We start from the raw sequence: 26732 nt of genomic DNA on the forward strand, positions 1-26732 counted from the left end.
TTTTCCATTTCTTCTCCACAAGGACTGTATTACACAAATACTTTGTTTTTCAGAACATTTGTATCAGGGAGAAGGAGAATGATGAATCCAGAGGCTCAAAGTTCAGTTAATAATCCAAGACACTTCTCAGAATCAAGACACAAGGGAGAAAAAAATGTTCTTTGTCTAGGCTTCACTTCCATTTCCATGCCAAGCCTGAAAGGTCACCTACAGTCACTCACTCTGGAACCTCCTCTCAAGGACAAGAGGTTGTCTTAATTATTGCAACTGATATTGTCAGTCTATTCTTGCCAGCAAGAGTGGTTTCAGCAAGAAAAATGCCAGAAAGAAAAGGTCCATGACAAATGCCCTCTTGACAAGGAACTCTGAGCATGGCAGGAACTCCACTTCACCTAAGGTCACACAGGAGAATCCTAGCAGACCCTTTTCTCTTACTGGGTTCAAAGAAGAAGCTCTTACTGGGTTCAATATCACTTTCAAGCAATGATGCACCAAGTACAGCCTATACTCTTCAATACAATTGCCAAAAGTGCTCCCGCTTTGCTGTTGTTTAAGTACGCCCCTAAACCCCCCAAGCCGAAGCCTCTCTTTTCTCTGATGGATTGTATGCTAATCAGACAGTATGGGAGTGCATTATGTACCTGTTCTCCTCCACTGCCATTCTTGTGAAGAGGGTGTAGGAGACAACCCACAAGGGGCAAAATATAACCTAACTCAGTTCTAGAATGATGATGCCTGAGATGAGAATGGCTTTTCTAAAGGGTTAAAGGGCCAATTCACACATTGAATTAAACGTAAGGGAGTCATGAAAACTCTACAAGGGTAATGGTCTCTATGGTTGCAGAAGATAAAAGATCAGAATATAAGATCTGTCTCGAGACCTTCTGAATCTGAGCCTAAGGGACTTTTATTGAACCACACAGATATTCTTTCCACTCAAAATGTCACACTGAGCTAGGATTTAATTTTGTTGATTTCTTTGTCCAATTATCTGCTTAGAAGCAAATTATTTTGAAATTTAAGCTTTTGAAAGCAATCTGCTCACATTTGGTTTGATTCATCTTGGTCTTTCTGTTATTCAATAGGGGTATTTGACATTTAAAAGCCCGCAGAATTAGCCAAATTCTACCATCCTTCTACAACTTTTAAATTGAAACAACACCACCACCATTCTCAGGCCAGGAGCCCCTTCCAAATCTTAATGACCTCAAACCTGACAGATTCGTTTTCCCCCTGACAGTTCTTTGCTACCATTCATAGTTAATTCACAGGTAAAAATGAAAGAAAAGCTCTCTTGCGGCTATATTAGTGGAAGTCACAGCTCCTGCATTTCTGCAGCAGGGGTGATTTAAAAATAAAGCAACTCTCTGACCAGCCAGCAAAGTACCAATCCTCTTGTTAACTGCAGTATTTCTCCTGTTCATAGCTTGTCACATCCAATTCTTCAGTTCAGTCACCCCAATAATTTCTTTGTCTTGCCACTTACCCTCTCCCCCCCGCCTAAGTCCTTTTTCATTACTATTTTTACATGTATGAGAACCACTGCAGTCTGTATGCTTCCAATGCTATGCTATAAGGTCAGAAGATCTATGTCACACAGCAAGAGACAATATATTGATTCACCATCTGGGGAGGCTTATGTTGGCATAGTAGAAACAGACATTTCTCATTTTCCAGTATTACCACCTTTCATCTTCAAAACACTTTAAATTTCATGTTTATTATTAATAATCAAATCTATTATTGTGACATTCACAAACTTCACAGACCATTGTGGGTGAAGGACATTGTGTGAAGGACAGCTAGTGCAAATTATATTCATGGAGCCTTCTTTAAAAGCTGCTGGATTCCTGCATGACCACCCAACTCTGATATATCATCACTTTGCACTTGATGTTATTTTTACTACAATCCAACACTTAATAATTTCCTGAATATACAATTGTCTCTTGCTTACTTGAAGGTCTTAGACCTCTCTATTAGAATCAAAGTCATGGGAAAGACAAAGACAAAAAGGCTCATATATCTGAAGGCCACAAAATTCATACAGAGAAGAAACTGCAACACCAGTTTCTATTAAGATCCATGTGCGTGGAAGATAAAGTCCAGTTTGGATACTGCTGTTGGTACTAAGTCTATTCTATCAAAACACATGCCTCCACTGCTTGGATAAGTTCAGTGTGGCACATCCATAGGATGTTGGAAAGGCTATTATTGATACTCAAATCTTTTTATTGGGGTGGCACAGTCCAGCCAAGACTGTAGTAATACAGTCTTACTTGGCGAAAAGGTCCAATACTGTATGTATCTTCTTAAAACCTATATTTAGATCAAGTTTTAGATTGTATCAAGACTTAGTCATATTTAGAATACAGGTAGTTCTCAGGGTATTATTATTATTATTATTATTATTATTATTATTATTATTATTATTAATCAGGTAGTCCCCAGTTAACAACTACCCTATTTAGTGACTGTTTGAACTTACAACGGCACTGAAAAAGTAGGTTTATGACCAGTCCTCGAACTTACGATGGTCGCAGCATCCCCACAGTCACGTGATCACAATTTGGGCACTTGGCAACTGGTGCGCATTTATGATGGTTGCAGCATCCTGTGGCCATGTGATTGCCATTTGTGACCTTTACAGCCAGCTTCTGATGAGTAACATCAATGGGGAAGCTGGCAGTAAGTCGCAAGTTGTGGTCATGCGACGTTGCTCTTAATGACCACAGGTGATTTACTTAATGACTGCAGTGGAACTAACATTGTAAGTCAGGCGTGGTCATGTGATGTTTCACTCAATGACCATGTTGCTTAGTGACAGAGTTGCTGGTCCCAATTGTGGTCGTCAAATGAAGACTACCTATATATTCACTGGAACTTAGGTCTGTCAAGAATAATATAAGATCCACTAATTTAAATCTATCTACTTTCTTTGGATATACCTCTGTTTTAGTGAAGAATCAATATCTGGAGATAAATAGGAAGACAACTGGGATAACAATTCATCCAACCTATTTTTTCCATTTTATTTTTTCAAATATATGATTGCAGTTTTCTCTCTTGCACTTTTGAATACACATTGATCAGAGCAAGCTATACTAAACTCAGTTCTTAGGAAACCAGAATGGGCATTGAGAGGGAACATTTATAAAAGAAACTGAATTGCAAGTGCTCAGGGATCATGTCTGCTCTAAGTGTTGCGCTGCATTTTAGGAACTGGATTCCCCGTTCAATTTTTTCTGGAGCTCATTGTTAGCTAATTAACTATTACAGCAATCTGTATGCTTCCTACTCATTGGACTCTATGCAGCTTATAGTATTAAAGCATAAAAATACTATCCATCCATCTATCCATCCACATCTTCTGCTACTACTGTCTAGGAAAGGCCCTCCATTCTGAAGACCACACAAAAAAGGTCTCTTTTCATCCTCTGCCTAAATAACAAAAGGGTAGAGGCCACAGTGACCTCAGGGGGCAGAGGATACCACAGTGAGGAGACTGCTGCAGTGCTCCTGCTCCCTTGATCTCTCTGGAGGGTGGATATCCATAGTGCCTCCTCCTGGCTAGACCATGCTCGGCTGGCAGATTCTGTCTGAACAGAAGGTAACAAGAACTCAAGCCATATACAGAGTTTTATAGATGGCCACCAGTACCTTCATTGGGTTTCTAAGCCTACTAAAATAAATAAACCAGTTAGTGCCATTTAATAATCAGGCAGCTTCACTCTGTGCCAGCTACAACTTTTGAGTCATCATCAAGAGGGGCCCATAAACAATGAATTGCAGTATAACTGTGAGATGGTTAGGGGATGAGTCTTCAGAATTTCCTGGTTCAGGAAAGATTGCAACTGAGACCAGGGTAACACTCAGATAGCATGCCTGGTCCTTCAAGAATAATGCTATCCCGTCAGTCCAATAGATGAAACATCCATGGATCCAGAAGGCACCTGTACCAAAAGCAATTCCATTCTGCTTGGGATTCAAGCGAATTCTGAGTCTGAGTCTTCTCTACCCCATCCAGTCCCTCACAGCCTCCAAGCATTGGGTAAAGTCTTCCAATGCTTCTTGTGACAGCCTTGATTAGAGATGTAAAGCTGGATAACATGAGCATAATGATGACACCTGATCCTAAATTGACCGGTAATCTCCCACATTGCTTCCTAGAGAAGTTGAAAAAAATGCAGAAGATAGCCAAGCTCTGGGATATCCCACAATGGTGTGCTTGAGAATTCTCTCTCTCCTCTGCCAATGACATTGAATAGAACCACTCCCTCAGACACTGCCAAAACACTGACCCCAAGCCTTGCAGGTGGCTTAAAAGGATGCCATGGCCAATGATACTGAATATACCCATGAGAGATCTGAGAGGACAAGGAGGGTTGTACCATTCCCATCCACAGATCATCCACAAGAATGACCAATGCTCTTTCCTTCACATGGCTGGTTGAAGGGCAGTCAACAGACATTCCTCCCAGAGGAATGTCACATGTTATTTTTTTCCCCAAAGATATGTCATGCTTTTTCACAAATGACTTTTCTTCTCATAAATGCTTTCTATAATGTCATGTAAACTCAGGAAGCAAAACTCCGGCACCAGCACTACTCTAAAAATGCTTCCTTTGACAGTAGATGGTTCTTCATCTTCTTTTAATAAACCTTTGAAGCTCCTTTCAAATCTATTATAAAGATTGCTGTTAGGTGCAGGTGCCCTTTGAAACAATTTTCTCTCAAAACTGTTCAGGGTTTTCTTCCATCCCCTTAAAGGGAAAATAAGGAGCAGAACCAGTGATTTCAGTGAAGACTATCAGGCAAGCTATGGCCTACAATGTAAGGTCATAATTATATGTCCAAGCACGACGGAGAGCTGCTGCAGAATGGTAATAATTATAAAAATGTTAAGGTACCTTTAACTTTCCCTTTGAGCCTGCCTGGAATTTAAGTTCAGTGCCAGAGATCCCCCTTCAGGCACCTTCATCGGCAGAGTTAAGATAACTGGCACCCAAAGAAGGGCCTTTCCAGTGATGGTGTGCTGGGGAAGCACATGGGGTTGTGATGCATCACCTAAAGTCCACTCACCTGGGGCTGGATACAGCCCAGAGCTCCCACCCTGGTTTTGCTCTTGTTCTACTCCTCCATGCATAGGAAGCCCCTGTTAGAGTCAGTGAGCAGAAAGAGACACTTATTCTGCGCTCTCTCAAGTTTCTTCTAAAAATGCCTTACCACACAGACATTTTAATTATTTCATTTTGTAGCTCAGAGAAGAGGAATAATGGCTGTAGAATTATGTCTGAGGAAAGCAAAGTTGGAGCAGAGCTATGGGTGTTCAGAGTGCAGAGTCCAATCTTCATGTAGCATCTGCTCTGGGATATGATGGGCCAGGGCCACTCCCTATACAGGCGTGGGCTTCATAGCATTGCTAGAGAACTAAACTAAGGGCATATATTTAGCTTGTGTCATTCATTCTCTTCCCAAGGTTCAGAATTCCAAACAAATCACAATGCTTTCACAGAAGTAACAACTGAGAAGAGAAGAAATGATGAGTATGTGGACAAACGCCTGGCTTCTGAATGTTTGCTCAAGCTGGTATCTGTTTTCCAAATTACTGGGAGTTACTACTCTAACAATTCAAAACGTTCCTCTGAATAAAAAACTAAAACACGTCTTCTACAAAAAATAAACTGAACACTGAGTTTTGTTTGTACTGGATAAACTGAATTTCTGAAGAATCATTCATACCTCCCTGCAAAGAAAGCTACTGAAATTGTAAGCAGATAAAAGTTCTTAAAAGCCTATGTTAGTTCTTTGGGATACATCAAAGCCTCTAGGGGAAGGAGGATGAAACTTAGGATTTTCTACTTATATGCTGACTGCCTCATAAACAATCTTATGGCAAGTTACAAATCTGCATATGTAGACTAAGATAAGCACACCATGAGCAAGAATATCTATTTACTTTACTTGAGTTGTAAATTTTATCCTTTGGGTGGTTAAGACTCAAGCATTTTGTAAGAGCTATTATCTTACTGTTAGCATAGTTATCTAAATATAATAAATGATTTCATCAGTTTATAATGAGGCCTTTGTACTGGCTTATATTATCTTTCTCAGCTATCTTCTTTCTAATGTCCTATGAATGGCCATGTTCTCATCTCTGCTTTTCAGTAAGTTCCTCCTTTTAAAAGGAGTTGTTTGCTTGCCTGGCATTCATAAATATGATTTAAATGCAGTGAAGGTGCTGTCTGAAGGCTCTGATGTTGGTGGCCTAATTTCAAATCTAGCATAAAGATGCCAAACAGCTGTCAATCTGGCATTAACCACACCAATTAGGGCAGGCTATTTCTAATTCAAAAGCATAAACAGTAACGCATGGATGAGCTGTGCTGTGCTATTTTGACTTCAGCTGACTTCTTTCCAGTCAGTTTGATGAGACTAAAACAGTAAATTCAAGCATATCTATTTGAAGAGTTTGAGTGCTGGTACAGAGTTTCTTCATATGCCTCTTTGGAACCTGGCCAGTTAAAACCAAGCATTCTAGTTTTAGCATTTTACAAATTAAGATACTCAGATGGATAAATGATACAATCACTGCTTGCTAGGCAAGGAAAATGTCTCCTGAACACCGCCCAAGTCAAGGAGATTCAAACACTTAAAAAAAAAACAAACTAGCTATAGAGTCAGGTTTTTCCTTTCTACTTCTTTCATACAGAAATTCCTCAGTGCTTCACATCTTAAGTTCTGTGGATTTTGCGGGTTAAATGTATAGGATAAATAATGGACTATAAACCACACAAATGTATGTAGTTAAATGAAATATGCACACCCTGCACCTGTGTGATCATTCACATAAAATTGATAGCAACAAAAGTTCTGTTTCCCCAGGTCCCCCCCCCCCCACATTTCCCCAGTCCATGAATTAGAGAAAGAGAAAGCTAGTAAATGCAGCACCAATGGATTCAACTCAAAGCCACCAGTCAGAAATTTATGGTTCAGCTTGATTTTAGCTTAGTACGTTGTACTGTATGAACTCAGCCACTGTAGTTTGTAAACCATAGTTCATGGTTTAACACCATATTTGAGCAAAACTAACCAGGGTTGATCTGGTCTTCCCATGCAATTTTTCCATGCAAGAGATATCTTGTTCTGAATTGTGATTTATAGTTTAATACTTGTAACAAGTCAAGAGATGTCAAACAAAGAGGAACTCTTGAAATAGCTGTGCCTACCTCCTACTTTGGAATATAAAATATGCAGCCTGGGAATGTCCAACCTGAAGCACCAGGGCCACAGACATTCCCCCAAACACTTGGATGTGGCTATCCAAGGTCCTTTTAAAATTCCTGACCAACTTGTAATTTTTAATGTGACAGAAGATGGAAAATATTAAACACATAGGAAGTAATCACATTAAATGTACTTTACATGGTTATGTTTGTTCCTGTCCCTATCTACTTTTTAGAATGTGATTCCTGGCATGCAACTCAAAGGCCACGTGCAGACACTCTTAGTGTGTGAAGAGTTGTGCACTCCTGGGATGGGATAACAAAAACTCAGCAGAGGACGTGCATGTTGTTTGCCCCCATTTCCTTCCTTTTTACAAAACTGCTATGTTGAGTTATGGATGCATCCCACTCCTTTCCCTCTGCACATACCTGACATTGTCATGCTTCTGGATATAAATTTTATGAAACATCATATCTTCTTTTTTGGCATTAATGTCAGCTTTCATCTCCATGGCAACATGGCGAGGCAGTACAGAAAGCAGGAGACGCTCCTGTGGAATCAGACAAATAAACCAGTTAAAACACCTGCTCCTGCTTCCATTTACAACACAAACATGCCTCTCTTTGAAGATCATGCTAGCAAAATGAAACTATTATTTTGTGATAGAAACACAGAACCAGATGTATTCCCATAAAGCCTGTACTTATCAAGTCATCTAGGATTCTGCTCCCATCAGTCAATAAGCAACATCAGGGATGTCATACAGAAAGGAGTTTCTTCCAGTTCCAGTTAGGATGGCCAGCTGGCCCAAGCCCCCAGCTCCTATGTGAAATCCAACTTTCTTATGTGGCTGCAAGTCCAATTCCTCATATTTGTGAGGCCTTATCTATACTGTATATACACAAGAATACAGATAACTTCAAGTATTATGAAGAAGAAGCAAGTCATTACTTAGGTCCACTTCTTGAATTTATTGTGTACAGCATAAAGCCCAAAAGTCAACTCCTTGCATAGTGAGATGATTATCAAACAAACCATGGGATTACTTCTTTGTATGCTATAACATATAGTCACCTTCAAAAGTTTAGGGACTCTTCATCAAATTATATGTTTCAATGGATGAATAGAAGCTGTCACAACCTCTACAAAGTTAAACACAGCATCTTTCTGCAAATTTGAGTACTGACTTACTATGTATCTGCAATTGTTTACAGAATCAAAGTAAGAAAATAGCAAAAGTTTGGACACCTTACAGTCAGTATTTCATAATACTCGTTTGGCAGAAATAAGAGTTTTCAAAAGTTTCTTTTAGCCAGCTTAGAATCCTTCTGTTCTTGATTTTGAAAGCTTTTCCACTCTCCCTTGCAAATTTTTTTCCAACTCTTCCTTGCTAGCTCAGAAATGTTCTCTGGCCTCCTTGCATGTGCTCCTTGTTTGAGAACTCCCCACATCTTTTCAAGAATGTTCAAGCCTAGGAATTGTGAAGGCCATTCCAAGACCTTTATGTTTCTTTCCTGTAAGTACTTCATGTTTGATTAGAAGGTATATTTTGGATTTTTGCCTTACTGAAATATCCAATCTCTTTTCCATTTCAATTTCTTCACTGACTGTGGGACCTCCACATCTAGGACACATTGATACTTTGAATCCAAACCATCACTGAATCCATTTTTCCTTCCAGCTGCTCAATATTTCTTGCGTCACTGGCTGCCACAAAACCCCACAACATAATAGAGTCCCCACCACCACCACCATTTAATAGGTGATAAGGTTTCTTGTCTTCAAATGCATCTTGCATGGTTGTGGGCAAAAACAATTTTGTTTCATCAATTCAAAGCACTTTTTCCAAAATGTTTCAGATTTATCAAGATTTTCTTTTGAATGCTTTAAACAATGGCTTTTGTGATAAGATAAAGGAAAAGGTTTTGTCAACTCTCCCATGCAGATCAGTGTTTTATAAGTAACACTGTACTGTAGACCCGTGGACAACTATTCCAGTGTCAGCTAAACCTCCCAGAAGCTTGTTTGTAGTGATTTGTGGCTATTATTTTGCAGATCTGACCAGTTCTGGCACATATTTTTCTTGGTTTTCCAGATCTTCCCTTGATTTGAACAGTTCGATGTAGCTTCCATGTCTTAACAATATTTCTCCCAACTGAAATTGCTAGTTGGAAGTATTTAGACATTTTTTATAGTCTTCCCCGGCTTTGTAAGAGTGAATTATTTTTATTTTCAAATGCTCAGACAGCTGTTAAGAGGAGCCCATGATTGTTGAAACCAGAAAGAGAAGCAATCCAACCTGAGAAGTTAGAAGGGTCAGAGTATTTATTTACCTGTGATCTGGCTAACTGTAGGTTTAATGACTAAATCACCATTTTGGTTCTCATTATCAGGCTTATAGTACAGAAAAAAGAGCACTGAATTAACTGGAACAGTGTCCTATTTCTTCTGTATTCACTGTTTTATTATTTGGAATCCATAAAGAAGTGCACCTAAACAGTAAGTATGCATTCAAATTTGAAGAAAGACTTTGCACCATGTAGAAGTTGTGTCAGCTTCAGTGAAACATACAATTTCATTGGGGTAACCAAACTTTTGCATGCAATTGTAAGTATGACGAGAATCTGCTCCCTATGCTACACTATAACTATCTATGTCCATGGCATCTTATACTCTATGATAGCTTGTACTGGCTCACAAGAGCCAATTGTTAAATTTTCTGAAATTTGGAGAGCTGGTTGAGAGCACAGCTGAACCACAACATTTAGGGCGGAGCAGTGCTGTGGTGGCAATGGGGCTGGCAGAGCCGGTTGTTCTATGCTTACCAGCATGCTACTGGCCACAATCCAGGAATGTGTTTTGGCTAGTCACCCAGCACGGGCATCTACAAGGGAGGTGTCACAATCTGCAAGATGGTAGGTACAGTATTGTGACAGAAGACCCACCCTTTTTGTACACATATGCTATGCCAGTTCATCTACAAGAAGAGTGGGGCTTCCATTGCCATGTCATACCCAGCATCTTGCAGAGTTTGACACCTTTCCTCCCTTTGGATACTGCTGGCACCCAAGGCTGAATCCAAACTTCACACTGGCCACCTATCCATGTAGTTGACTGTTCTAATCTGGTAGGGACATTAAAGTTTCCAGGTCTAACTTGGGCTTTGCCCATGGAGCCTATAAACTCAGAGGCAGACTCTAGAAACTTCACATTTTCACTGTTAAATGTATCATCATCATAATCATCATCATCATCATTTACCTGCTGCTGGTTTTCTCTCTGAGAATGTAGGCGAGCTTGAATGCATTCCCTTGTTTCCTGAAAGGCCTGTCTTTGGGACACTTCAGCTGGATAGTGAGTACACACTCCTACAATGTTTGTGCAGATGAAGATGAGGATGTTGGATACCAGCTGCAAGGGCCGTATGGGTAGGGGAGAAAGACAAAACAAGTTATGTTTTATAAACCAATATAAGAATAGATACAATATAACTCTATATCTTTTTGCTCTGATAGCTTAAGGGAAGGTGGACTGTATATACCATTCTGATAGCCTCTATATATCCCTTCCTGCAAACCATTGAGCGCCAGGACCCAGATAGCTCCTAAAACTAATGCACTGTATGTAGTCAGCCAAGTGCAAAGGTCTGTGAGTTCAATTCCTGCTAGAGAGATTGAACCCCATTGAGTAACATCTGGCTACTCATGTGTTGGATTCCCAATAAAGATTCAAATGGAAATGTGGTGCCTCCTAGTGGTCAATGTAATCTGTTCTATTGTATATTATTGCTCTAATTGCACACTGCTTAGAGTTGTTCAAGCTGAAGCAGCATATAAAGTTTATAAATAAATAACAACCAACCTACCTACCTACCAACCTTTGGTATTATCACACCTTTTTTCTGATCCTTATGACCCAGATGAATTTTTTCAAATCTATCAAAAATCAGCAATAAAATGTGGGAATTAAGGATGCCCCAGAATGTGGATGGAACAATGGTTAAGGATGTTTTGATCTATGTTTTTCTTTCAGTTAATCTTAATTCCTCACCTACGCAGAATCTGGAAAATCCTATATTATGATTCATTATTGCTTAATCAGAAACTAGGGCCTTGCATTTCAATTGTTCCAGTACAATATAGGGCTAAATGGATGCCCTCTTACAAAATCTTTCAAAATCACTTTACAGAGTCTTATGCCCTAGAGATAATTTCTTTGTTGAAGTGCCATTTTAATTCAATGTTCCTTTGTTGATCCTTAGAAATATATTCAATACAGTATCATGAATATACAGCATATCCTTAAAATGCATTTCCAAATACCACTGTTATACTGGCATTTTCTGGAAATACTTCAATCTTGGCATGCCTAGCAAACATACATTGTCCACTACTGTGTCTAAGACTGTATATCCATTTCCACATGATGACCTGTAGAAGTAAACACACTAAGCTTCTGATGAATGACTCCGATTAGTAGAACTTACAAATATCTCTATATATGGCACCAAAGTTGTAAATGGATCACTTCTTCCTTCTCTCCTCTGCCTTACATTTCAAGATAGTGTTTCAACTTTTGTGAAGAGCTTCTAAATTTAATTTCAAAAAAATAAACAGAAAGTTGTCGTACTGAGATTCAGCTACTCGGTCACATTAATACTGACCACAGATTGACCTGTGTGTGTGAAAACCAGTCACTGTGGTTTTAAATCATAATTTATGACTTTGTATCCTACATGAACCTGAGCAAATATGATTTATTCAGTAAACCATGATTAAAGTACGGCTTCAGGTGGCCTGTTAACTCAGTCTACCAAAGTATTAAAGCAACATAAACAGATGCTAACAAAATTATAAGTAAATTAATAAATTGTCTATTTGACATTCTCTCTGCTTAAACACTTTAATTTAATGTAATCAATCTCCTGAATACATTACAATGGGAACTAATATATTTAAAATAATATTGCATGTTGATGATATTATATATTGCTACAATCAACATCCTGAAGAAACATTATTTCAAGTTATGGCAACCATCTACCAGGCTGTAATAGTTACAGGTCAAAGACCTGTATATTCATTTTTGTTTTCTGCAAATGGTTAAAAAAAAAAAAAAGACAAAGATGAACATATAGATATTGCTATTAACATAACATGGTTTTTCTTAAATGTTCAAAAGTTAAATGTTCAAATTTGAAACTTTCCTGGTCTAGTAGAATTGCTGCAATTAAGCTGTTCTCTAAATTGTTTATCTTAGATCATACCAGACAATGCTATTTTCCATAATAGTGTGTTTTATATTGTATGTTTTTAACAGTTTTGTACATCGCCCATGGAAATATATTGTCAAGGCAGTTTAGAAATGTAATTAATAAACAGACTCTAACAAAATTAATAGCTGTTATTTATAGCTGGTGTAACTACTGAGCTTTATTTAGGCCATGAACAAACCATTGTACTTTGAATCTGGCTGCAACCCCCTGCTCATTTATCTGGGTGTAATCCTGCAAAATTCAACATTGCTTACTGTATGTGTAAGTAGTATTGCTTTGTAAGTAAATGTTCGTTTTAATCAAGTTTGACTCTTACTGAGTTCACGGTCATTTCAGTGTTCTTCTCTTGGCAACAATACTGAAGTGGTTTGCTATTGCTTCTTCAGGGATGTTTTGTTGACTTTCTAGCCACTTCTACAGTACTGAGATTTCTGGCAGTCTCCCACCCAGATATTAATACTAGGGCTAAATGTTGCCACTTGGTGGAGGGAGTTTCAAGAACCTTTCTTAGATAACATATGTTGAGCCCTCCTCCCCACTAGAGCCATCTGTGCTCCACAAAAGCCTCTCTAGAGCTTGAGGGCCTTCCTGAACAACTTGAGATGGAAGGGAGTGGGCTGTTGGGAAAGGGAGAATATTTCTAAATACAGCTATCTTATGGATCCCAACTATTAAGTATTTATTGAATATTTGGACATTCAAAGAATATTTGAATAATATTTTTCTTTAAAGATCCACAGCAAGCAATGTCCTTAAATGGTCATAGTTAAAGTCTGTAGCTTTTTAAATGAGGTAGAATGCTTTTTGAACTCTGTTAATGAGGAATACACTTTTTAAAACCAGGAAGCAGAGTCTGAAACGTACAAGATGTCAGAACAAATTACTGACTGCGCTGCCTCCTTCTGTGACCATTAATAGCAAATGGTGTACTACTGTCTTTCAAGATGCATGATCAGGTTTTTAAGCTGACAAAAAATATTATAGTATGTTTACTGTAAATCTAAGTTAAAATGCCCCATCTTTTTCCACTTGTAGTTTTTCCAGCCTATGAATTTAATTCTCTGGAGCCCATGTATTGAAGGGATCAGGGAGCAATTCCATAATGCGTGAAAGTGTCGGCAAACCACCTCATCAACTCAGCAGTCAATTATGATGAATTCTTCCTGGCTTTAGAGCATCATTGAAAAACTATCCTCCATACAACTGAATGTACAATTCAATGTACAATTGAAACCTGAGACTTCTTTTGGGATTAATGGACAGGCAGCTAGAAAAAAGCCATGGAACTTCGTTTTTATATATGACAACTGCAGTGAGATTATTATATGCTCAAAAGTGGAAATGTTCTATGCTACCCACAATAGAGGAATGGTTGGTGAAGATGATGGAACTTGCAGAGATGGCTAAATTGACTTCCTTGATTAACGAAAAGATAACATCTACATTTATGGCTGACTGGAAACCCCTTATAGACATTTTGCATGAAACAGAAAAAAATGCACTTATGACTTGTGGTTTTGATGATGAGAAAAAAACTAGATAATAGAAAAAAAAGTAAACTTTTTTGTAATCATAGAGTAAGAGATAACTTTGTAATCATGCATTTGCTGCAAGGGAAATTGGAAGCTTCTTCTATTTCTTTTTATCTTTTCTCTCTGCACTTTCATCTCTTTTCCTTTCTCTTTCTTTGTTTTTTAATTCTGTATTAGTTTGTGTTAGTTTGTATGTTCTTTTTAAAACTTTTAATAAATTTTTTATTAAAAAAAAGAAACTATCCTCCATGCCTCCAGTCCTTTTTATGCACCAATGAGAGCAGCAATTATACAATATTTTAAATATATTTTAAATATAGTATTTACAATATTATAATATACAATTTTTGCACCCTATTCCTACCCTGAAAGCAAGCATAACTCTTTACTAGAAGGGAGTGGAATTCAATTGGGAAACCAAAAGTGAGCTTCAAGTTGATTTCTAACTCATGTCAAACATACCTATGATCAAACATGTTCCAGATGGCCTGACTATAATACAGAAACTGCTCATGAACTAGAAAAAACAGGACTAAAAATTAACTCTACAGGCATTTCTAAAAATCACCCAGGGTAGGTTAATGTTATACATATGGTAGTTATAATATTGCACATAAATTATTACAAAATGTGATCCTGGCATATTTCTACCTGTAATCCTCCATTGTCCAGTTATTCTGTTTATTTAGCTGTCAAAATGTCTCCTGATCCCTGATACAACGCAGCTCTTTCTCTGTTGCTCAACCTTCATCCTGGAACTACCTCCCAGAACAAATTGGAGAAAATATTTCTCTTCCTTCTTTTTTCATATCACAAATACTTTTCCAGTACACCTCTGGAACAATCCTCTAAAACAGCCAGCACACTGACTGTGAAATTGTGGTAGAAAATACCAAGAAAGAAAGCTCCTCTAAACAGTGTTTGGAAATGATCTACTGTATTGTGAACTGCAACTGATTTATAACATATTTATCAGTAGGATGCAGAATGAGAATCAAGCTTGTGTTTCTCTCACTTTTTCTTTCATCAAGTAGGAAAGAAGATCTTGAAAACCAGAATTGTTTGGCAAGTGGATCCTGGAACCCAAAATTATTAATAAGTTTGGAAGTTGGTCACTTCAGAATGGTGGAAAAGCAATGCCCTATTGAAATCTATGCCTGAATACATATAACTGAAATCAGTGGTGTCTACAGTGGTCAAAAATGTCAAGATGGCAATTGCCACAATGCAATCAAAGCTCCACCATTTTATTTACATGCAATGTTGGCACTGACAAATGAGCAGGGCTTTAATCACGGTGCAGCAACCTCTGCCTTGCAATATTTCCCCCAGAAAGCAATATCAGTGGAATCAAACAGGTCTGATTTACAAAAGCAATGCTGTCCTGCTAGCCCTGCTGCTTTTTAAAGTGTGTCATAATGTCACACACATGTCCAAAAAGTGGTAGACTTTGTAGTGTGCTAGTGTGACACCGCTTTAATCATTTTGACAAAAGCAGCAGGACCCTGTGGATACCCTTGATGATGATGATTACTACCAATCTTTCTCAGCAAAACCACTCTACCCTATGTTACCAATCAGGACTACAAAATATATTCCACTGTAATTGTGATATCATAGAATACTCACAGACTAACTCATCCTATTTGTGAAATTTCATTACAATCTAATATCTGAAATATAACTGTGTCCTTGTGTACATATTTAGTAGGGAGAATTTTGGCCTCATGAGTATTAGTTATATTTTGCCCTAGTTCATTGTAAAAGTGAGGGATAAACCTGTCATTGTTTGTTGTGTTTGGTGAGGTAAATCTTGTTTAGATGCCTTGGGCAAGAATGTTTCTGTCCTTCCTAGGATACATATGGTTAGGATGCTTCTGCTCATACTAGGGGTCAATTAATAGAAGCGTCAATCTTCTCAGGAAAACTGGGAGAAAGGAAAATGCTCTCATTGTTCCTGGTACTTCAAACAGTATTTTTAATTATATTTTTATTATCAGTTTGATCTACATTTCTCTTATTTTTCTGTTTAGGCTTGCACGCAGTTGCTTGTTCATATTTTAGAGGTAACTGTAGAATTCCAAATAAAAAGTGTTTGATATAATCTACAATTTATTCCAGTGTTCTAATCTCATTTTAATTGCCAAAAGCAATATATTGTCAGAATTAAAACATGCTCACAGTATAAAAAAAAGGGGGGGGGGCTTCCTTATGGCATATTAATGTACCTTCTTCCAGACCCTTTGCTGAAAAAAAGTATGTCAATGCAAAATTACACTGCCCTGATGGCTGAGGCTTATTCTGCCACAGTGACAAGGCTAGATACTTATTGTCTTTTCAGTTTTAATGCAGAAAAATTTAAGGGCAGGGATTTCCCTGACTGCAATAGTAACATTTCTGTTATGTCAGTATGCCTTTCTTAACCTATTGCTATGTGTGTAGTTAAATTCCACAAAGGTTCCCCCAAGGGCTTCAATTACAATTTAGCTGGAAAACTTTCATAGTTAGTAGAACTTTAATAATTTTCTTGGGTCTTTGAATCCTCCTCCCCGTCTCTGGGCGCTTGTACTAGGTAGATTGATCCAACATGATCTTCCTGCATATAACCTCTATGCTGACTTCTCTTCAGTGCTTTTGAATCACTAAGAACCTGCAATTCTTCACTAGTCTGAAACCGCCTAATCCCATTTTTGCTTGCTAGCCTTTCTTTCCTTCCTTCTTTTCTGAGTCCAGCAACAACATTTCTTCCTGTCTGCTCTTTGTACATTTCAACTTTTGTTGTTCCCTCTCATGAGAGACTGAGTGTGTGAAAAAAGCGAAACTGTTTTCTCCCAGGTCTTTCCCATCTTCAGGTTATCAGCCATAACTATATTCTAGAGATCATGTGATAGGATGGCATGCAAATATTTACTTCTCCATTCTGTCACACTAAGGCCTTATCTTAACCACATATATTTTACCTTTTTCCTAAATCATTCTACAAGGAAAGATTTGTATTATACTTTCATGTTTTGAGGCACAGTAGCTGTTGCACCTCCTTATTTTCACATAATTATTTTGATTTCACCTGAATAAAAGCTGCACAAACAGGAGAGGAGAGAGATAGCACATTAGGGCTATGCAACTGTCAGGCAGGATTCAAAGGAAAAAAACATACTCTGGAGCATGCAGGGACACACAAGTAGTCCCTATCTGCACTAGACTGACTCAGATTCAAGTGCACCCTCAGCCATGAGCTTTTAGCGGCTGCCTTTGGGCCAGTCCTTCTGCTCATCTCAGGTGACTTCACAGGGTTGCTGTGGGGAAAAATGTGAGGAGGGAGCACTACATATGTCTTCTTGAATTCCTGAAGAAAAGGTGGGAAATAAATCTGACAAATAAGCAAGAAAACAAATAAATTCCAAATAAACCAAGCAGGCAGCCACAGAGGGGTGTAGACAGAGGTGCTTTCATATCTGGACTCTGAAAATTACTCCTTTTTTTAAAAAGAACTACTTCTGCCCACTTCCCTTCAAAAAGCAAAACAAGAACAAGAAGTCACTGAAAATTCTTATCTGATGAATATATACAACAAAAAAATCCCTCTCACCCTTATGGGTGGGATGTGTCTTCCTCAGTCTCGGGTCCTCTACCAGAGGCCTGGGGGTTTGAGGCTTCTGCGCACTATCTTAGCTGTTCCTAGCACTGCACTCTTCTGGGCAGAGAGCTCTGATGTTGCTCCTGGGATCTGTCGGAGCCACTGTCCCAGCTTAGGAGTCACAGCCCTGAGTGCTCCTACCACCACTGGGACCACTTTGGCCTTTACTTTCCACATGTATGTAGTTAAATTTCCCAAATTTATGAATATACATTTATGAATATATGTATATATACATATATGTACATCAATATATATATAGTGGTTGGATAGAGTAGTGGTTAGAGCACCACCCACTGACATAGGAGACCAGGGTTTGAATCCCAGCTGGTACCTACCTTACCAGTAGGGGTCCTTGCGCAAAGACCCCCAAATACTTCACCTGCTTACTGCAGAAATGAGAGTGACATGAACTAAGAGAGTCATGCCAGCTCAGATGTCACCCGGATTAACAAGGTCTATGCCAGATGTTGGGGAACCAGGACAATCTGACAATAAGTGGGCTACTAGAACAAACTATACATGGATGAGACAAGAGAACCTGGAATTGATGGAATGCTACTACGATAATAGACCTAATGAGAGGGGATATATGAAACGTATGAGGGAACTATGGGTGGACAGAAGACCTACATCCACACTAACTGAGAAACAGCTAGTTACCCCGCGCTTTGACATAGTGAACAGGGAGCTGCTCTCACAACTTGAGATATACCAACTCCACATTACAACCCCGACTCAAGCAGACCCAGAAGAACAACTGGATGTGCAGCCAACACCTGAAGCTGGAACGTCACTGCCATCCCCTCCATTACAGAGCACAGCAGCTGATATGAGGCATAAGATCATGGATAAACTAGCTACAGTCAACCCTTGAGACTGATTACCAACGCTCAGTGGAAAAGTAACATCAGATATTATGTTAGAAGATGCCAATAGAGACCTCACAACAATCTCTACCACCACCATAACTCAAACCAATGAACTGGCATGTGCTACAGCCACTGTAATCTTAGAGATGCTTGGCTACATGATCAAGAAGAATAGCAGTATATCTCCCCCCCCCCCCCCCCGAAAATGAGGTTGGAGCTAAGATCAAGGCAACTTGGAGAGAAGTTAGCCTGTGGAACTACAGAAGAGTGTGGATTAAGGATTAACTCCTCTACCAGAAAAATGCAAGGGCCTGAAAAAAAATACAAGGGCTACTGAAAAAATACAAGGGCCTGACTCCATCTGAAGCTCTAGAGAGTGCTAAACAAAGGCTCACAGCACTGGCTGCCAGGCTAAGGAGATACGCTAGAGAAGCAGAGGCCAAGAAGATAAATGCCCTGTTCTCCAAAGAACCATCCAAGGTGTATTCCCAAATGCAGTGCAACAACAGAGTAACAGCAGAGCCACCAACAGCAGAAACTGAACAGTACTGCAAGAACATATGGGGGAAAGAGAAAACACATAACACCAGTGCAAAATGGCTGCAGGACCTGAGAGCAGACCACAGCAATCTCCCAGAACAGGAACCTTGAGTTGCTCTCAGGTCTTGGAAGGTGCAAGGTGCAGACCTTGTTAATCTGGGCAACATCCAGCTGGCACGATTCTCTTCTTTGTAGAGAACTCACTTATGATTTGCATCACTCTCATATCTGAGGTAGGCAGGTGAAGCGTTAAGGGGTCTTTGCCCAAGGACCCCTACTGGTAAGGTAGGTACCAGCTCGGATTCAAACCCTGGTCTCCCATATCAAAGGCCGGTGCTCTAACCACTATGCTATCCAGCTGCTCTGTGTGTGTGTGTTCCTTCATTCATTCCCTCCCTCACACCTGCATCTTTGGGAGATCAGTTAACTCGAGAGAGACTGAAAGCCCAACAGCTAATAGTAAGTAGACTGACACAATCTATTAGACTTGGTTAAAATGAGGTTGTCTGGTGTGTGGATTAAATATTGCTTGAAAATGAACCATTGTCTCAGCATGTTTGAGTGAACCAGGTCATTACATTAAATCAACATGTAGTTTATTGGTTTGGGCATTTCATGTCATGTCAACAAAACAATTATGCTTTGTTAATTCAAGTTTAGGGTTTAGCTCTCCTCAGACCTCATTACAGAAACACACTGATTCTCTGACTGATCTTTGTAGAGAACTCACTGTATTGTTTTAGCAGTAAGCGGGTGAATCACTAAAGGAACATTTATACCTTGTTTAGTTTAGTGAGCATTTTTTCCCACTTCAAAACTAGAACTCTCTGCAATGTTGTCTATCACTTAAAATCCCAAATGGGCTGGGTAGTAGCTTTGTACGTAATTATTCAGAGGAAAGTCAGCCACCACAAACAGAGTGACAGACCAGCTTGTGTCAATATGCTGCTCCACTCTGTTGCATTTCTATTTCATTATTCAAACACCAGATGCCATTCAACAGGCAATTACAGGCAGAAATCATGCTAAAAGAGAAATGCTGTCAAGATAACCTCTGATATTTCCTTGTCATGACATAACTAATAATGCAGATCATCAATTGGAGAAAATGGGGCAGAAGCAAGGATTGTTTTATTTTTAGAGTAGTATAATATTTTCTGTGTCTTAACCACAGGCAAGTGTTTATTCACTGTGGACTGTACTTCATTTGAAGAAGCAAAAACAAGCATGTTGAGAGAGAAGAATGGGGAAAAAATGGTGGGACCTCGTAAAGCTAATTCTGAGAATGGACTGAAATAATCAGGAGCGACTCTATAGCTGTTCAAAAGTTAAGAAAGAGGATAACTATCTGCAATCGCTGACAATAAAGCAATATCCCATAATAACAATCAGTACCATAACTGAGTTGTAATTGTTGGACCACAAGGGAAACAAATATGACAGTGTTATCACAGGAGAGCCATTCTCACTGCATGACTTCTTCCCCAGTATGAATTGCAAATTGTTTCCAAAAACTACAGATAACTATTACCACTTGTAAATGCAAGTGTACAAGGGCTTAAGTGATCTGTGACCCTTTCCAGTCCCTGTGTTCTATGATTCTGTGGCTGTTTTGATCTTCTCTCTTTCTACACATACTCAGTCCAATTTAAAATATATGGGTTGCAAAAATCCAGGAGATTATTAGACAGCAACAAAGAATGTTATATCTAATCTACCTTTCTTTATTTGAAGCCATCTTGTGTTCATCTGGATTTTTATGGCTCAGATCATTACATAAGAACCCAGTTAACTATGGTTCAGTCAATAAACCATACGTAAAAACTCTCAATATATTGGAAGAGCAAAATAATATAGGGGATATGGATACATATGTTTTGGGCCTATCTCACGATTGTTCATGATTCTGTTTGCCAGAAATAAGCTTTTTAAATGCAGTGTTCAACTATATGCTAAACATTGGTACTTACCAATGTTTAAAGAATTCTGGATTTACTGTGCATGGACTTAGCTACAAAGACTGTTTTACTTGGTTGCAAATACTCTGCTACACCAGATTTTAAATCTTGGATTGATATTTGCTCACTCTTTACCAATAAACAGATTTAATAACAAGATTTATCTATACTTTCTGTTTCGTCAAGGTATAATTTGCTGTTTAAAAACTGACTCACTCCTTTTTTCTTTATATTCTAACATGTAGATGCAACTGGTGTTGCCTATGAATTTGTTTCATTTTTTCCTTTCTTTATTTTAATTTTTTATTTGTTCTAGTGTCTTTTTGCTTCGTCTCCTCTTTTGTATATTAAAAGCAATAACAAACTCCATAGTTTAGTTTATGTTAACCTGGATATGCTGTTACCCTATGAATTCAACAAATGTGGCATTAGTTTAAAATCTCTGCTGTTTGTTCTTTATAAATGGCCTGAACTTTTTGGTTAACCTGAAATATTTTTTTCCAGAACAAAAAAGCAAAAACTATTTATGAGTCTGCTTTTCCTAGGAAAATACCTCACTTAATCAAATGACCAGGTTTTCAAGAAAAAACAAGACATGATGTCAAATGTAGTTCTTAAGTAGAGAATATAACTGTGCATTAATTACAAACTTAGACAATTGGAAAACTTCAGAACGCCACCATAATAAATGACAGGAGACTATTTCATTTTAAAAATAGGTCCCTAGAAATAATTATAATTTTGGAAAATGAGGAAACTTTCCCAGTTAAAATAAAATATGTCTTCCCGTGCCTCAGGTGTTTAGTATCCCAGTTCTCTTCCCATACCTGGTACTTTCCAGATATGTTGAGACTCCCATAATTCCAGATGGCAACTAGTCAGGATGGCTGGATTTTCTAGGAACTGTACTTCCACATACACCTTAAAGGAATCCAACTGAGATTGGTTGTTCTGCTCCATCTTGTACAGCAGAACCTACTATCTAGGATCAGGAAATTGATTTCTTAACAGTGACAGGATTACATATGGCATGGTGAATGGAAATCTATGGTACTATGAGAGCTTTTTGTCTCATGATTCTCAGCCATCTGGAAGATTGCTCTCAATAAGGTAATTTCAAACCAGTTTCCCATTGGGGAACCTAAGATGCTTACACTTGGTTGCTGTGACTCTGAGCCCTGTAAAATCCCGGGATTTACAGCCTGGGTGATAATATTGGCATATAAAAAATGGCTCTGCGAAAGTCACCATATGCAAAGCACTTGCCAAGGAATCCCAAATGAACAATGGAGAGCTCAACACCACTCTTTGGAGATAACCATATGGCAGCAACATGTTATATCTACTCAGCAGAGACTGATACAAAAACTGATTAAAATTAATCTACAAAGCCACACCACTTAAATTCATGCACACTTACAATCTGTAAGTTCTCTGCCATGTTTGTTGATGTTGCTGAAGTCATCAGCTGCTTATGATACAAAGGAACTAATTACAAATACACATCAAAGCACTTTACTTCCAGAGCCGGATGTGCAGAGACTGTTCAAAACAATAATCTTGGATGATGTTGCCAACAAAGATTCATACAAATTGCTTTGCAAGAATTAATGGTTTTACAAATTTCATGTCCTTCAGGATTTCCATTAGTGAGAGGCTTGCTGCAATTATGAATTCCACAGGCTTTCTTTTTGTACCACGGGGGCACAGCTGTCTAATACCTAATAATATTTTTCTTGCTCAGAATTTATCAGCTATAATCAGTATATCTCTAACTGTATGGGGAAAAAAAGGACTGATGGAAATGATCTAATGCCTTATGGACTGGAGTTCCTATACTTTGGCAAATATCTGTGCTCACTTTGAAACCAAATGAACTTATAGTAGACGTCCTATGCACTAAAATATAGTCCAATACATAATTGCCTAATTGTTAAAAAGCAGATGACTGCAAGAAGAAATAACATGTCACAGCATGAAGGCTATTTATCAGCAGAAGCCAACATTTCTGAAAAAAAGAAAAGAGAAATGTGGAGGTGGAAGAGAAAGGTGAGGCAGAATGAATTTGAAACAAGGAAGGGATACAGAACTTGGTCTCTGGAATTTTTCCCTACCTCTTAACAGCAGCTCCACTCGCGGTCACATGACCAGGAGGGAGGGGCCTTAAGGATGGCAGAGTCATTAATATTCTGAACCACTACCCATGGCCTCTCCCATGGGGATACATGGGGAATTCTTTTTCTCTGCAGCCCCTAGCCGGATCTGATCATTTTCAAACTCAACTTTTCTTCTCCAATTTCCCCTTCACACACCGAATTTGGTCACACTACATTCTGTTTTTGGAAAGTCATCCTGTTGATGGACAACTGACAAGACTCTCAAGGCCCTTTATGTAATTCCCTTCTGACATTCTGTTGAGTTGGAAAGATTTGACAAGGAGGAGGAAACCCCTCTCTGGTCACTGTTCAAAAGATTTCTGCTCTTGGCCAAATTTCAAAAGCTCTCTGCCATGTCATCAGTTCACAGCAATGGAAAAAAATTATGTGTCTTACATAGCCCATTGGGTACAGAGGCAGCGTGGGAGCAGTGAGGGCTGTTAGAAAAATATCCTCTGGCTAGGGGTCACTGTCCTAGATGTGATCTTAGGTGTCCATTACCCACAGCGTTGTCAAAATGTTGAAGCATGAATTGTGGCATCACTACACAAGTTCTGTCCTTTTGTACCTATGATGTGATACTTTTATCAACATTACCCTTGCCCATCTCCTTGGATGTCTAGGGGTGTGATACAGCCTGGTTTTCCCCAGTTATCATCTTAGTTACTTGCTCTCTTCTTTAAATATCTATCAGGCAAAAAAAGAATGCAGGAAACAGATCATTTCCTTTTTCTTTCTTTCAAAGTAATAATAGTAACAACAACAACAACAACAACAGAGGTCATCCAATTTTCTGGGCTACCTAACAGCTCTTACAAAACTGTTTTTAAAAGGAAAAGAAAAAAGAAAAAAAAACCACTTTGTCTTTCTCCCCAACTGGCCTCTTCTATCCTTAGCAAATGGCAGAAACTCAGAGTCTTAGATTTTCCTCTTCCTTTTATTACAATACTTTTTATTCTGGGTTTATGACAGAATAAAGTTTCAGTTTTGTTCTCAACATTTTTGATGCCCTTTATATGAAATTGCCAGGCATGTTTGTAATTTGTTCAGACCCAGGTCTGTAAGGAAATATTTGAAACGAAAATAAATTTGACTGTTTCTCTTTCCTAATATTTAAGAACTCTGGACTGGAGTGGATGGATGGTGATACTGTCGGCCGCTAGCAGGACCATCAAATTTTGCATATTGTTCCCCCAGATTAAAAGAATGGTTAATCATTATGACTTTTTGCTAAGTTTCAAATTCCTAGAGATAGAAAATAGTTTACAAGAATGATGCATTTTCATTATCAACAATATTCTCATTTCTTTTTAGTCATCTTGCAAATTTACTAATAGCAGAATTTCTGTAACTATGGCAGAGGTCTCTCTGTCTGAAACTTTTCCTTGGGCATAGGAGCTCCAATTAAAAGCTCAAATATACAAGTACCTGTGATTAATAATGTAAAAGGCAACCTCAAGCTCTCTTTGGTCTTAAATCCATTTTCCAAATGCCCATTTATACACTCAATCTATGCTAAAACTCCACTCATACACAATGAGATATTCTCGGTGCGCTTGCCCATTCGGTAGTATATGAGGGTCACTGTGAGAGCTCTTTTTCATTTTCTTGCTGATGTCTTAATCAGTTTGATAGAAAAATGTACTCCTACTCCCATTTGCTTTTCAGGGGAAAAGTACACTGAAACAGTCAAAGCAGATGGATGAGGCATCTTGCTTCAAATGTTCTCCAAGGGGCCAGCATCTGAAGGTGCTATCCATGGAATTAAGAAAGAAAATGCTGGCAGCAGGGTCAGAGCTGAAGTAGGGTTGGGGTAGCTGATTTGATAAGTGGGGAGAATCAAAACAGAGTATTATTTTAAGAAGATGCCCTTTCTAGTATGATCAGAATGCTCAGGAGAGCTGAACAAACAGCTCATACAACGCAACAGCATTGCTCACAATCAGGGTTACCATCATCCCCTCTGAATGGCTGTGATTCTCCAGAATCTCTGCCTGGGAGGTGTCAAGGACTAAACCTGGAAGAACTCTCACGGAATCCAAGTGTTCTACTAATGTTATGGCTCCTCCCCACTAAGTGCTCCACCGATCTCCTCCCTTCATCACAGCAACTTCTTACAAACTGAGTCACGTAATTTAATTTTTTGCACTGATTGGATGGAAATTAGATGAGATACTGCAAATCGGCAATTGCCTCTCATCTTTGCTAAATTTGCTAAAGACAACTGTGGAGATCCAAAATCATATCCAACCTGGAAGTATGGATCAAAGACTTCATTTTTCTTCTTACATCCCAGTCTTTTCACTATTAATTATATTTGCTATTAGCGCATATCCTTTAAAATCTATAATATATTTTATGAATAGATCCTGAAAAATAAATAAAGGGTTTGAGGTAGCTGCTCTGAATACATTATCTTCATAGATCTTCTTGGTCATAAGATAGCCGAATAACTTTGTCACATTAATAAATTGAATAAAGCCCACGAGAAGACAGAGCAAATCCTGCCTAGATTCAATTTATGTATTTTACGGAAAGCAGCTGAGCTCTTCAGAAAAAACATAGTCAAGAGGAGCGTCTTTTCATATGCTTGCTTATTTTACACAAAACGCTTTACAAAAATCAACGGTGGCTGTAATGGTATGTGGGAATGATTCTGGGAAACAGGACCAAGACCTGCAACTCAGGGAACAGTCTGATAAGAGGCAGCTCAGTCCACAGGTGGGGGAAAAGCATGGGAAGCATTTCAGAAGGAATGCTTCCTAGTTTTCCAGAGACTAAAAAGAGAGGAGGGGAGAAATACTTTCAGTCTTGCAAGAGTCTGTTCATATAACCTTACAATAAAGTAGGATTAGTTCATCTGGGTGTGCGTCTTGTCTGGACTACCTTGCAAGGCTGGCAAGTAAGTTAATGAACTGCTACTGCTCAAAAGAAACTGCCTTTTATAGAGCTGGCTATCTATGCCAGTTTTAAAGAAAATTGAAGAGGAAATGACAGAAGCTTCAATTACCTGTGATTTATTTTGTGGGGATGGGGGAAGAAATGATCATCATTTGACATATTGATGAAATGGTTTCCATCAATGGATGGGGTCTGATTTTCCCCCTTCCACTTCTGTGTCTCGTAAACCTCAAAATCTGTCCTAGAGGTTGTAGACTCTCCAGCTCACTTCTGGGGTGACAGAAAACAGGAAGTAGGGGAGAAGAAAGTCTAGCTGTAGAAAGGAAGTTATGGGACACTGAATTTTGTCCCTTGTTAACGAAAGAGATTTTGCATGACTTAAGTGTCACCAAAATGACCTTTGGCCACTTCAGCACATAAAATAATATTATTTTATATACTTCTCTGCATATTCTATACTACAATGAAAATGGATACTCAAAGTTCAGTTTTTACTTTGGCTGAAGAAAAATTTGACCATACATGAACAGAGCATCTGCACTCAGGATTTTAATCCAAGAAAGATAGGCTTCCACTAAGCCATAAAGCTCTCTATTTGATTATTAGCCAAGTCATTATCTTCTATTCTAACCTT

The 26732-nt window shown here is 38.6% G+C and overlaps 1 protein-coding gene across 3 annotated transcripts in view; it reads right to left on the minus strand.

The window, feature by feature from the left end:
* The window catches only part of ADCY5 (adenylate cyclase 5), a 242562-nt gene that overhangs the window by 76402 nt on the left and 139428 nt on the right, over positions 1-26732 (minus strand). For all 3 annotated transcript variants that reach the window (XM_088146444.1, XM_088146443.1, XM_025170761.2), the window contains exons 2-3: positions 10489-10638; positions 7656-7777 (exon numbers count right to left, since the gene is read on the minus strand). In XM_088146444.1, the coding sequence (XP_088002570.1) occupies positions 7656-7777; positions 10489-10638 (272 nt within the window). The remainder of the gene's footprint in view (positions 1-7655; positions 7778-10488; positions 10639-26732) is intronic.

This window comes from Python bivittatus, unplaced genomic scaffold, assembly GCF_059951505.1.
Source record: "Python bivittatus isolate LINGU-HERP-01145 unplaced genomic scaffold, Pbiv_v1 ctg000480_np1212, whole genome shotgun sequence".
Lineage (NCBI taxonomy): Eukaryota > Metazoa > Chordata > Lepidosauria > Squamata > Pythonidae > Python > Python bivittatus.